The 12,766-nt window shown below is 33.6% G+C and overlaps 1 protein-coding gene across 1 annotated transcript; it reads right to left on the minus strand.

The window, feature by feature from the left end:
• Nucleotides 1-1,693: 1,693 nt before the first annotated feature.
• Gnmt (Glycine N-methyltransferase) lies at nt 1,694-8,128 on the minus strand. The gene is made up of 7 exons (XM_071585791.1): nt 8,037-8,128; nt 7,710-7,941; nt 7,470-7,597; nt 4,110-4,242; nt 3,912-4,032; nt 3,324-3,454; nt 1,694-2,180 (listed from the first exon to the last, which is right to left on the minus strand). Exons 2-7 carry the CDS (start codon nt 7,913-7,915, stop codon nt 2,018-2,020), a joined length of 882 nt encoding a protein of 293 aa, XP_071441892.1. The 5' UTR covers nt 7,916-7,941; nt 8,037-8,128; the 3' UTR covers nt 1,694-2,017.
• Nucleotides 8,129-12,766: the final 4,638 nt, after the last annotated feature.

Here is a 12,766-nt window from a genome sequence, read left to right on the forward strand (position 1 = left end):
TGTTCATACATCTGATAGGAATATTGTGCCTATGTGGCTCCTGAAATACCCAAAAGGATTATGCATCTGAAACTCCAATAATAAGAGAAAAATAGAAATTTGTTATATTTACTGAAGCTATTTCAGAGGGTGTGTACCTGGAGTTGGAATCACAGTCACATTGTGATGAAGCATTCAATATTTTCTTAGGATGAGAGCCTCAATAATCAATTTCATTCATGACAGAACATTGATTTTGTTCAGAGAAATTAGGAAAAATATAGATGGCAACTCTGATCTACCTTTGTCACCATTTTATTAAATCTCCAATCTTATACACTATTTATATTTAAGAAAATATTAATGCATTATTTAATCCCAGAGTTTAATGAAATATTCTGTTAGAAAGGATACGCCAAGCAGCAGTCTTACACAGACGACTGTACACTACTGTCGTAACCCAGCCTACTACACTTTCCAGGGATTCGTCGATAGCCATTTGGTGTTCCCAAATTATCAATTAAAATGTAAAGTTTAGGATGAATAACTTGATCAAAATGAGAGCATAAATGCAAATATTTTAGTTGTATTTATGCTCTCATAAATTCTTCAAGTAGAAGTACTTACTGTTTCAAAATCCCTAACAAAGTACTTAAGCACAACAAAAATCACCAACATCCTAAAATATTGAATAATATACTGACTTAAGTGGTATTATTTTGGCAGGCAGACTGCAGAACAAATTAATCAGTGATGCAGATACCACTTTGTCTCACCCATTAATATTCTATTAAAATTAATATGATAAACTCACTTGATGTAGGGACATAATTATCATTGCAGGTAATCTACCAGTTAAGGTAGATTTTGGATGGGCACAATAACCAAACTTTCTCTAGTATCTACTAACAAAACAAAATCCAACATCCTACTCTACAACAAAGTGCCTCTATCTCTGTATACTTCCCTCCTCCCTTCATTCTTCCAACATCCCGGTCCTATTCCTGCCCCTTCCTCATTTGCCAAATATTCTTACCCCTATCACAGTCCTCAACATCCCATTGCCAATCAATATGCTTTGCATCAATTTTTCCTCTCTGCTTATGATTTCTCCCAACAAATCCTCTATATTCTCCCAGCATACATAAATTGTTCCCCCTGCTCTATTTTTTGCCCTTCTTTTTTAACATTTCTCTTTCGGGAAAACTGCATAACCTTTTGTTCATTTGCATTTATTCTCATCCCATCCCTGTCGCACTGAATTTCTTATGTACTCAACAGTTCTTGAAATCCCTTGGCTGACTATTTGTAGGGATATGAGTGTGGTGTTTTAGGTTTCCTAACTTGAATACAAAAGATTTGTACAGCCTGGTCATCAAAATAGGTTGCAACCTCATGAACAATTGACTCAAAACATTTTATTCTAAATTTCCACTATATAAGTTTAATAGTTAGATCTGGTTTCATTGTAACATATCAAAACCCCATCGTACAAATAACATCTAGTGAAAAATTGTTACAACCTCTTCTTTGTGATGCTCGAATTCCACCATGTCACGCCTGAAACTAGTCAACGACACCTCAATTTAAGGTGATTAAAAATATGGCATCATGAGAAATAAGACTCCATCATAGACAAGTCCATTGACAATCTATTGGTGATATATTGGTAATAAAATCCCGCACAATCCTTACTTTTTAAAAAATACACATGTTCACTTTTTTTTCTCTTTTTTATTACAAAAATACAGATGCAATCATTAGGAATTGCTAAACATTTGATTTTTTTCAAAATACATAAAAGTCAATCATTATCATCATAAAATAATCTTTAAACAAGTGGGGAAATTTAAGAGGAAATTTTTGTTAATTTGTTGATAGTTATGACATTAATCTTTGGTTCCTTCGGAGGATTAACGGGACAATACTATAGATGTACAGAATATCAACACAGGGATATAAATCATATCATCAAATAATTCTTATACAAACATGGTAACTGGAGTTTCTTAAATAAATCCCCGGATCTTGAAAGAGTTTACTTAAGCTTTTCAACAACATGAATTAAGAATCCAGGATCTTTGATTTCATTCAGAGGTTTGAAGTCTCCATAAATCCTTTGCTTGCATTTCTTCTCAAATGCTTCTTCAAGCATCTCCCTGAATGACTCCAAGGTGTGAGGATAATATGACAGCCGAAAGCTGAAAAATGGTAGATCAAGAATATTTATTGTGATAACCAAAATAAATACTATTAAGGAAACTAAAAGTAGAAAGAATGTGTTCCTAGGCATCCAATAAAAGTTTAGTAAAATATTACAATATTTTTGTAATTTTTATGCTTTACAATTTTTAAATACTTTTTATATTATCAATCCAAAATTAAGATTTATATCTCATTCCAATTTAAAGTGTCTACTGCCTTGCTCCTATGATTATTTGAAAAATGTTTTCAAAATTCAATTACATTTATTTCAGATGACAGAAAAAGTGTACACATTTTCATTATGGTATAATACCTAATTTATTCATTTAGTAGGAACAAAGAGTGTAAACACTTCTTGGGGTTATATATGCAAATAATTCAATTATGTACACTCAATAAGTTTTGTTAGGCATATCAAAAGTCATCCTTTGTTTCCTTGAGATTTGATTGAGCCAGGAAAAAAGCTGATAGTATATTGTTACAAAATATTTCAAGACCGTGTGTGCATAAACAGGATTTAAGTTCAGGTAACTAGAAAAATTGGTAGTTTTTTAGTTGACTGTGATTACATTAATTTAAATGCATTCCCAAAAAGTTTCAAGTCCTCCAAAATCTTCATTGCCGAAAAATGTATAGTTTTGAATATCTTAGAAAAAAATATATAATTGAATTCCACATCACTCATTGTGACTCCAAGCCTATTATTAGAAAGCTTATACTATTAGAAATTTTTATGTCATTTCATAACTTGGAGGTTAAGATCACAATGACCCACTCAAGGTTCAAAGAGCTTCTGATCAGAATAGATATCATTTGAACCCATTCTTCAACTTCTGACATCAAAAATATTAGAGGGATAAAAATCCCCATGTATGAAGTTCGCTCTCCATATAAGTGTCTTGAATTGAAACGCCAAGTTTTATATTATTGTTTATCTTGATTTACTGTCCTAGTTTGACTGTGAGCTCTGCCATAAGTATCTACCCTTTCTGATTTTATTAAAAAAGATTTCTCCGTTGTAACCTCAAGAGATGATTGAGAAAATGACTATAAAATATTATATGTTTCTTCAATTTACAATTTTAACACAATTTTTTACCATGAAATATCCAAGTTTTCATGAAACCTTGAAAACATACCTCACTAAATCATCCTCTGGATTTTTACTCTTTGCAATTTCAGAAATATCCATCACATAATCCATTGTAACCATATGAGGTTTGCCATTCACGTATAAAACAGATGTGTGTATATCCTTTGTGTGCTTGCTCTGTATATAAATATAAATAGACAGTTTAGTGCAGGCACAGCATATACATTAAATTACTTAAAATATATGGCTGGACAATATGTTTAAGCTTAATAGTTATGCAACAAATGCAGCCATCCAGACTTTAAGCATGAATAAAGATCATCTAACATATCTCACAGCGTTGAGCCATGAAGTTTCAAGCTCTTTACCACACCAAAATTTTGATAGCACTCATTACACAAAATATGCTATGTGAAATTTTGATATGCATTTAATTGAAAGCAAACCATTATCAATTTTCATAAAAGTGGGGGAAAAATCTTCGTTTCATCAATTTTTGAGAAACTGCTCATGTGATCTCATCTAGTGATAGCCAAGTAAAGTGTATAGAGCTATTTCTTGCAATAAATGATAAATGATAATCATTTAGCCAATTCACATTAGGTTATCACAAGATCAAAAGACATTTTCTTACATTGTAATAGATACACTTGGTCGGAGTTTCACCCGTTCTTATGATGTAATCATAATTTCGATGATCAATTAGAAGGAGGCCTCCAGGTTTTACGCATCGCTCAAAATTTTTCAATGCAGTTCTGGAATAAAAAAAATTGAATTAATAAACTCTAAAGCACACAAGTAATCACAAAGAAATTTGAATTTGGCTACTAACTTTATCTCTCTCATGTCGCCAGTCGAATCATGCATGTGCGCAAAAGAATTTCCCAAGCATATGACAGCATCAAATCCATTACCAGGTATCTTGATATCATCAGTAAGAGTCAGCCAGTTTGCTTCCTCAATCACTGAAATTAATTAATCACTCATATGATCAAAACATCTTTGCGAGTTTTCAGTACCTATCCATTGTACAAGCTGTTAACTATTTGCTACAAAATATTTCAGTATTGACTCAAAATAACACAAAGTAAATATGTTCCAAAGAGAAGTAGAAAGAATTTTTAATGACCAAAACTGATCAATCCAAATAATGAATGGCCCTTGGTTATTTTATAGCACATTTCTAAAAGTATATGTTAATAGCAAAAAAGCAGCATATCTGCAAGTTTTTTTTGCAAGCTAAATGAAATATCTGGGATAGAATGTAATTTATTCACATTACATTCCAAACAATTGTACATATTGGTAGATAGGTAAATTAAATGATCTAAATTTTTTTCAAATTAAATTATCCCAATCCTATTATATACTTTTCCCTAGCTCTTGCATCTATTTCTGCTGTGGATTTTTAGACTACCCTGTTCATATTCCTCATTTCTCTCTTATGCAGGCTTTTTAACTAAGTTAATTCTTAACCAAAATCACAAAATTTCAGTTTAATCACTAGGTTTTACAAATATTATCTAATATCAGCCCTTCCATTTTGAAAATGACCATGCTTCTCCTCTTCCCATATATTTTAAATTTGCATGATTATCAAAAGGTTAGGTCGAATGCATGTATCTCCACATTCCAAACTTAATATTGAGATAATGCATTGGGGAGGCATAATTATGCATAAGCAGATAGCTTTCCTGTAGATTCAGTGCAACAAGATATAAATTCTCATAGTATTTACAAGTACTCACGGAATGCTTTTGGGTGCCCTTCTCATACTTTAAGGTGATTTTTTGAAGCAGATATCTTTCACATCAAAAGTATTACAAAAGAATGCCCACCATACAGTTAATATTAATACTCCATGTATGCCAAAATTATGTTATCCCTGCAAATTATTCTACTTTCATCAATAAATTGCTAAACATTAAATGGTTTTAGAATACCTAATGGCTTAATTTGATTAGAAGTTATGATATAAAGAAATTTGACAATTATTAAACTATATTTGAAATGTCTCCAGCATGTCTCTAATTTGTGATCTTTACTTTATTTCTTTGTAATTCTTGTTTTTAATCATGAAGCATGGACGATTTCAAAAATGTTAATTAGATGTGCAATTCTACACAATACCACCAAAACACAGCCATATTCTACCAAATGAAAATACTACTCCCTGATGTAGGAAAGGAGAACTAGATTCAAAAATAAATAATCTTCATGTCCATTCCCATTTCAAAAATCTCTTCAATGGCAAATTTGTGAAAATTCATGATCCCTGAATAATTATAATTAGTATTTTTTTCACAAAAACTTTGTGAAAAAATCAGATAAAAAAGATTATGTGAAAAAATACCAAGTTAAATTATACAGTGACTCTTGAATGACAATTGTACAATTGCAGTGGTTTCAATGCAAGTCATTATTCAAACTTCAGGGGAAATTTCCAAATGGGTGAGTCATTAAGAAACATAAATCCACCTTGGAAAAACCAGGAATGGATTACAAAAGGCAGAGGATAAGTTCATAAAAATTATCAGCACAATGCCAGAGCACAATGAAAATGACAGTAGAATGAAACACAAAAGTGAAAGTAAATAAATAAGACGGATGTAACTTCTCATCAGCACTATTTGACTAATTTATGGAAAGAGAATAAAAGAAGCACAGGGAATATGCATCAGAGGATTTGAGATGAATGGGTAAAAATTAATATACTGCATATCTCAGATCACATCAAAGTGCATAGTGCAGAAGACTAATTGACATCCTTAATTCCAATGGATGAAATACCTCAGGGATATAACATGAAAAACAAAAGGGTGGGAACTAACCAAAACTAAAATCCTAGTAGATGAAAGAGAGAATCGGAAAACAAATTTTGAAGAGATAAATTAGAATGAGCATGATATTTCATCAATCTTGGAAAACAAAGAAGATGTGATAAAAGAAGCACCACAGACATCAAGTGGAAACTAGATTTGGCTCAGAAGACATCCACCACATAGAAATATTTAGTCAGAGTAAATGGTAGTAAACATTATAGCTTTGCTTTTGAATTTGGGGCCCAATGGATCAGAGGCACAGACCGTTGAACATGTAGACCTAGAGGATAGATAGATTGAAATATGGTGCTCGGAACAGATAATGGGGATCAAAGGGCAAATACACAGAAAATAAGTAGTATAAAGAGCAGCAGAAGAAGAAAACCAATTTCATTGCAAGTTTCTACATATGGTGTATGATATGGAAGATGATAGCCACATGGAGTGCATAGCTTGGCACAGAAAGGATTTATTTGGCCAGAGGTGTAGGGAGAGAGAGAGAGATATGGCCGAAACTGTGTCATTAAAACAATTTTTGGAGAGTATGTCAAAGGAAAAATACTTTTTTAAGTTAAGGAACATTATTTTTTAAATCCAGTATTTGCTGAAGTGAAGTGGTTGGATAATAATGTTTACCATTTATCAGATTTTGAATTCGTTCAACACCTAGTAATGATCTCTACTCTTATTAGCATATGGTTTTTAATGTGAAAATACTGCTTGTACGATAATGCTAGATAAAATTTACATTCATTTTTATATAGGATTTTAATTTATCCAAAATATAATGGTATAATAGAGTATAAATATTAAAAGTGAAGGCTGGGTTCGTTTTTTGGGGGGTTTGTAAGGGAGATGGTTGGTATAATAGTATGGGTGAATAACAGAGTTTGAGGGGGCACTCCTGCCTTAGGCATCTCATGGAAACAATGACTGAAGAACAGGGCCCTCAAGGAAGGCCAAGTTAACAAAGTAAAGAAGCAGAAAGACAGAGGAAACAGCATTGTATAAAGGAATTAGCGTTGCTTAGGGAATGAAGGGTTGAAGGGTCAATCTTTGGATTACTATCCAATGGATGAATCCGTATAATTTTGGAATAATAACCCGAAATTTCTATGAAAACTATTAAACTTGGGCATTTGGTCTTGAAGTATAGTAATTTGCACGTCAGCATCAGACAGTCCTTACGTCAATCTCATTCGCATGTGTCAAAAAGCACCCGGGGAACCGGGTGGAAGCTGAGAGTGACAAGGAAGGGTTTCCATGGGAACTTTCTGGGCGGCGGAAGCACAAAAGGGAAAACCAACACCGCTGTTTCATTAACCAGTGCAAGCTCACTCTTAATGCAGATCGTGTTGATGAGAACCTACCCCAATTATCAAACGACGCTTCTTTTCTTCTTTCCCACCGGGATTTCAAGGCATACTTAAGCATCTTATCAGAAGCATCCACGGAGGTCACTTGGAATCCCTCTTCCACGAGCAGCATTGAATCGACTCTTAGGTAAAATATGAAAAAAATCAATTCATGAAGATGGAACTATTTGTACGGATCAAGCATACGAATATTTTTGGTATAATTATCAATAATAAAAGAATTGGTAAACTCACCCAGTGCCACAAGCTACGTCCAAAATGGATTTGCATCCCTTCTCCCGCAATAGCCCAACCAGGAAATCTCTATAATGTTTCGTACGGGACTTCTTGTCCCCTACGTAGACGGTCCATACCTTGGCTGCTTTACCATCTGCATACTGATCCTTGACACCTTCCGCCGGTGCTCCGAGGGAGCGAGTTCGAAATACACTGTCTACCATTTTGATATCTTGATTATGGCAGAATTCTAAGTGCGACATTAATTGAAGACACTATTTTAATGTCAAAAGAACGGATAAAAACTCTTATTATTCGTATAGTTCAGAAAATAAAAATGCGTACCCTTTGGCCTTGCTGTCTTCTATCTCCGCGGGAGGACGAAAGTGCTGCTTCTTCATAAAGCGCTTTTTATAACACCATGAGAACGAACTCCAATTGCTCCTTTTGTTCTTGCGTCACGAAACCATATTGAAATTTCAGAATGATAACGAACGGCTTTCGTTAAATATTCTTTCTTTAAGAATTTTTCTTTCAATGAAAGTAGGTACTGAAAATTTCGTCAAAGTTATCATGAATTAAATTTTAAACAGTAGATAAATTTCTTTGGAGTTCTTTGATGTTTTAAGGGTAATTTTAAATATAAGCCGTGTCCAATCACAAGAACCCGAGCAACCAGTGGGAAGTTTGAAATATGGAAAATATTTTTAAACGGTTTCAGGCTATTTACGAAAATATGAAACGCCGGCATACTTACAGAAATATGAATTAGTCCTAGCTGTTTCGTTCGCATATGATGTTTTTCTCCAATCCCACAAGGATGGTACCTATCATGCGAAAAATACACAGTTCTAATTTCATTTGTTAATGATCATGTCCTCGTTCTACATTTAACAGTCAATTTTATTAGATGAGATTTGGAAGAGAGCTGCTCGGGAGAGTGGAAACAAAAATATTAAGGGATTTTCTATTTAACTACCAAATGTTATTTTTCCAATGCCTATAATGTAATTGCAACCTATATCTTTTTAGCCTGGTGCTAGATTAAGTTAGAAGAGTAAGTTCAAACACACCAGTGACTGCGACATTGTGGAAGTCCATTTTATTTAAAAAAAAACACTTTACTAAATTTAATTTACAAATATATCCATTTCAACACATTACCAGCATCTTTTGAGTTAACCCAATTAAGCCCCAATTAATTTATTTCTAAAAACATGTCTTATAAGTTAAATGATTGAGGATATGTAACATGGCTTACTGGGTAGCACATTTGGTGACTGACTAAAGGGTTTGCCCTCAAATCTGAATTATGTCACTGGACACCCTAAGCTTCAGCCACCCAGCTTGGGTAAAGCTGAATTATTATGGTGCCCGAATTAATCACCTTTACCAAAACTCAATCAGTAGTAGATACAGAAAACACCTAAGGCATTTATTTTCATGAAGGACAAAAAAAAGTATAACCTCTTTCCAACATAGAAGTAGAAGATCTCATTACATTTGAAATTAATCACACTAAGTTAGAGACCATAATCTGTGCTGGTGAAGAGAATTTTAAGGCCAAAGTACAACAAATCACTGTCAAGCACAAAAGTAATACTCCAGCTGAGTTTTGAGTTTTATTGCATAGAAAGAATATTTCCATAGAATATCCGTATCTGGTTTCTCCATGTGGACTCTAAAGAGGGGGCAACATTATGCAACCTCTGAATCTGTGCCTGGTTAAAATACAGGAAAGTATTTCTCCCCTCGCCTCTCTTTCATAACACTCTCTACCCACCTTTCTCACCACCCACACTTTCCAACCCTTTGGTCACCAAAATAACGATACTCCTAAATTCAGATGAATAAAATCAGGAAATGTTGTAATCAATTGCTTTCTTGATTATAATTTAATTATCCAAGGGATTAATCAAAACAAACTCTTTTTAAACACCATAAATAGCATAGATAAGCATGAAATTGCCGATTGATTCAGGCATATGAGTTGGATTTTACAATGTTAGGCACAGATTTAAGAATAGTGTGATTCATTCACACAGTTTCCTGGGAGTGGATGTGGCAGCAGATCATTATTTACTTCAAATGAGGGGAAAAACCAGATTCAATAGAATAAACTTGGGAAGGTGGTTGAGGAAATTGAACAGAGAAGCATTAACAAAGATGAAAAGAAAGGAGTACAAGCTGGCCCTAGAGAAAATAATGAATGAAATTGGGTAGATGGGTACAATAGCAGAAAAAGGGAGTGTATAAAAAAGTGATCATTTCATCATATCAGTGTTAGTTCCCATCCCTAAAAAGTGACTGTTAGTGATTGTGAGCCTATAGAAAAATATTTATGATTTTTCCCACAGCCAAATGGGTACTTAGGATCAACAAAAAGAGGATGGAGAGAGCAAATGATTACTAAGAGCATGATCAGTGTGGGTTCTGGTAGGGAGAGGCTCTCGTGATTCCATAGCAGTAATAGAGTCCCTAATGGAAAGAAATATAGAATACATACATTATGTATTTGATTGTTTCATAGATTTCAAGAGGGCATTTGATAGAGTTCATTTTGTAAAATTAATAAATGCATTGTGGAAAATAAGAGTAGGTTACCAATCTGCAACCTGTCGTATTCTGTTCAATATATATAGGTATGTGAAGGTAATGGTTAGGCAGGTAAAGCTAAGGCTAGAGGCAGGAGTAAAAGTAGTTTGGGAATTCATTAAAACAGCTAGGTTTGTGGATGATCAAGTTCAATCTAGTTAGTCAGTCATCCAAGGGGTTAAAATCATCACTCTTGAGTGTATCAGAAATGAAAGTGATAAGTACAAAATGAGAATAAATGTAAACAAAATAAATGTAATGAGGTATACAAGGAAACCTAAATTACACTTTAAAATGGGAGGGCAATAACTCTAGCAGGTGGAGCAGTTTAACTACCTTGGAAGTGTTTTTAATCAGGATGGTTAAAGTAATGGGGACAGTAGAAGAAAAATTGAATTGAGGAAATAGCTTTCACAGGAAGGAGTAAATTGATGGTAGGGATTTTAAAAAAAGACTTGTTAAAACTTTGGAATGGAGTGTTATTTTATACAACTCAGAAAATTTGGGGTGAATGCTGCCCTTTTGGTGTTAGATAGCATTATTATGAGCAGTAGCCCACCAATTTAGAATAGGTTTTTCATGGATCCTAACAAACTTTACAAAAAAATTCTTTATTTCCGTGCTAAATATTTCAATAACTTAATCTTTAGCTCTGCATACTTTCTACTACCCTATGCTCCATAAAATTCATATTAGTTTCCTCCCTCTAACTTTTTCCCACAATTCTATTACTGATTTCAACATGCCATTGCCTCTCAGAATCATATGCATTTACATGTTAATCCTCAAATTTCACTCCACAGTCATCTATCTTCTTCTACCATGCCTACTCCTTTGTTCATTTTCTCTTCCATCCTTTTAGTTACTCCATTCTTCTCCACAGCCACATCTTGAAAGCCTCTAACTAAAGCTTATCACCTTGCCTAAACAACCTAGTTTCCTAGGCATACAAAACTGTTCTCCATATTTAAGTTTTCACTTGTCTTTACTTCAGGAGTGTGTAATCAACACCTACCTCTTCATAAATGCTTCCTCACTTGCTGCAAATCTTCTATTTATGTTCCTACTATTCTTCCCACTCTCCTCCAAAACACTTCTTGAATAATTTACTGTTCTAGCCTAACTTAAATGTTTATCTTTGCATTTCCACTTCTTGAGATTTTAATTACCCCTGTTCCTGTATGATTAATACTCTTTCATTGCCCGTCTTGTATCACTTGGTTAAAGGAATATTTGTTTTTTAATCTTATTGAACAATTTTTTTCCATTCAAATATTGAAATAAAAGTTAATATAGTACTAATGAAATTATAATAAAATAATAGTAAGCATTCAATTTACCTTATTTTGAGAAATATAGTTCTTCAGCTTCTATCATTCATTTATTCTTAAAAAATGGAAAATAATTTTACATGAGCTTTCATGGGAGATAATATATTTTTCTAAAGTCACTCGATGGTAAACTCAGGAGCTTACACTGATGAACTTAATTTAAATCAATTTATTTGGATTTAAGTATTAAATTAACCTAGATAAAAATACATTACATTTAATTTAGCTAAGTTTTGTTAAATGTAATAAACTGAATACTCATTAAGGAAGAATATTCTGGTGGCAGCTGTGACAAAAATGGATTCCAATACCTCTGTGTATAAATATTCCATGATGATGTGTTTTGGGAACTATCATAAATGCCAGGAACCATTTAAAAAAAAAAAACTTTTTTTGCCATTTTGGCACTTCCCAGCTGTGCCAGGGGCTCATGCCTTGCCTTGCCTCCCTTTGCTGCAGCCCTTCTAATAGAGCAGAAAAAATACTATATAATTAATGGTCCAAGGATTTAGGTTGACAGTTGGAAAAAAAATAAACAAGAATTGCATTCAATCATAAAATAAAGAGTTGGCCACTTGAAAAACATGCTCATAAGGCACAAAAGTTTAGGGGCATGCTAGCCTATAGATTAGAGAATTTGGTTACTGGGTTAAGTTTGAGCAACTTTTACACCCTCAAACTTACCCTATCTGTGAAATTTTTTGAGAGCAGACCTTCCTAGGAAACTGCAGGCTGCACTGAGAAACTAGCCTCACAAATCTGATGCACAAATTTTACTAGTGGTACGTAGTAATCCCTACCCTCACCTATCATACTATCAGAGTGAGTTTTCCTATCTGGGTGGGTTAAGTGTTTAGCTAAAGAATGAAGAGTCCTTAGTTCAATTCTGAGTGATGCCATTGAACAACTAAACCCCAAAAATCTAAAATCCCAAGTAGGGCCATTTCTGGTTACTATATATCTGTGACTTAATTAGAATTAATTTGGGGTGAGCTCTACCCTCAACTAACAAATCACTTCAGGTCGACATCTGTGGCACTCAATGTTTCAATAAATGAATCCTTTAAGTGTGAAGAATGCAAGTGGCTTGTGAATATGAAATACTGGATAACTGAGACAAGATACATGCCTTGCATGGAGGCACAATTC

This window comes from Hetaerina americana, unplaced genomic scaffold (assembly GCF_022747635.1).
Source record: "Hetaerina americana unplaced genomic scaffold, ioHetAmer1.1.p SCAF_2, whole genome shotgun sequence".
NCBI classification, from domain to species: domain Eukaryota; kingdom Metazoa; phylum Arthropoda; class Insecta; order Odonata; family Calopterygidae; genus Hetaerina; species Hetaerina americana.

Bases quoted from the DNA above. Each gene is read 5' to 3' on its own strand.
- Gnmt (XM_071585791.1), bottom strand. From the start codon at position 7,915: ATGGTAGACAGTGTATTTCGAACTCGCTCCCTCGGAGCACCGGCGGAA. The intron at 3,455-3,911 runs GTAAGAAAATGT...ATTTATATACAG, and splicing joins CCAAGTGTATCTATTACAAT to AGCAAGCACACAAAGGATAT. The intron at 2,181-3,323 runs GTATGTTTTCAA...ACCATTTTTCAG, and splicing joins CCAGAGGATGATTTAGTGAG to CTTTCGGCTGTCATATTATC.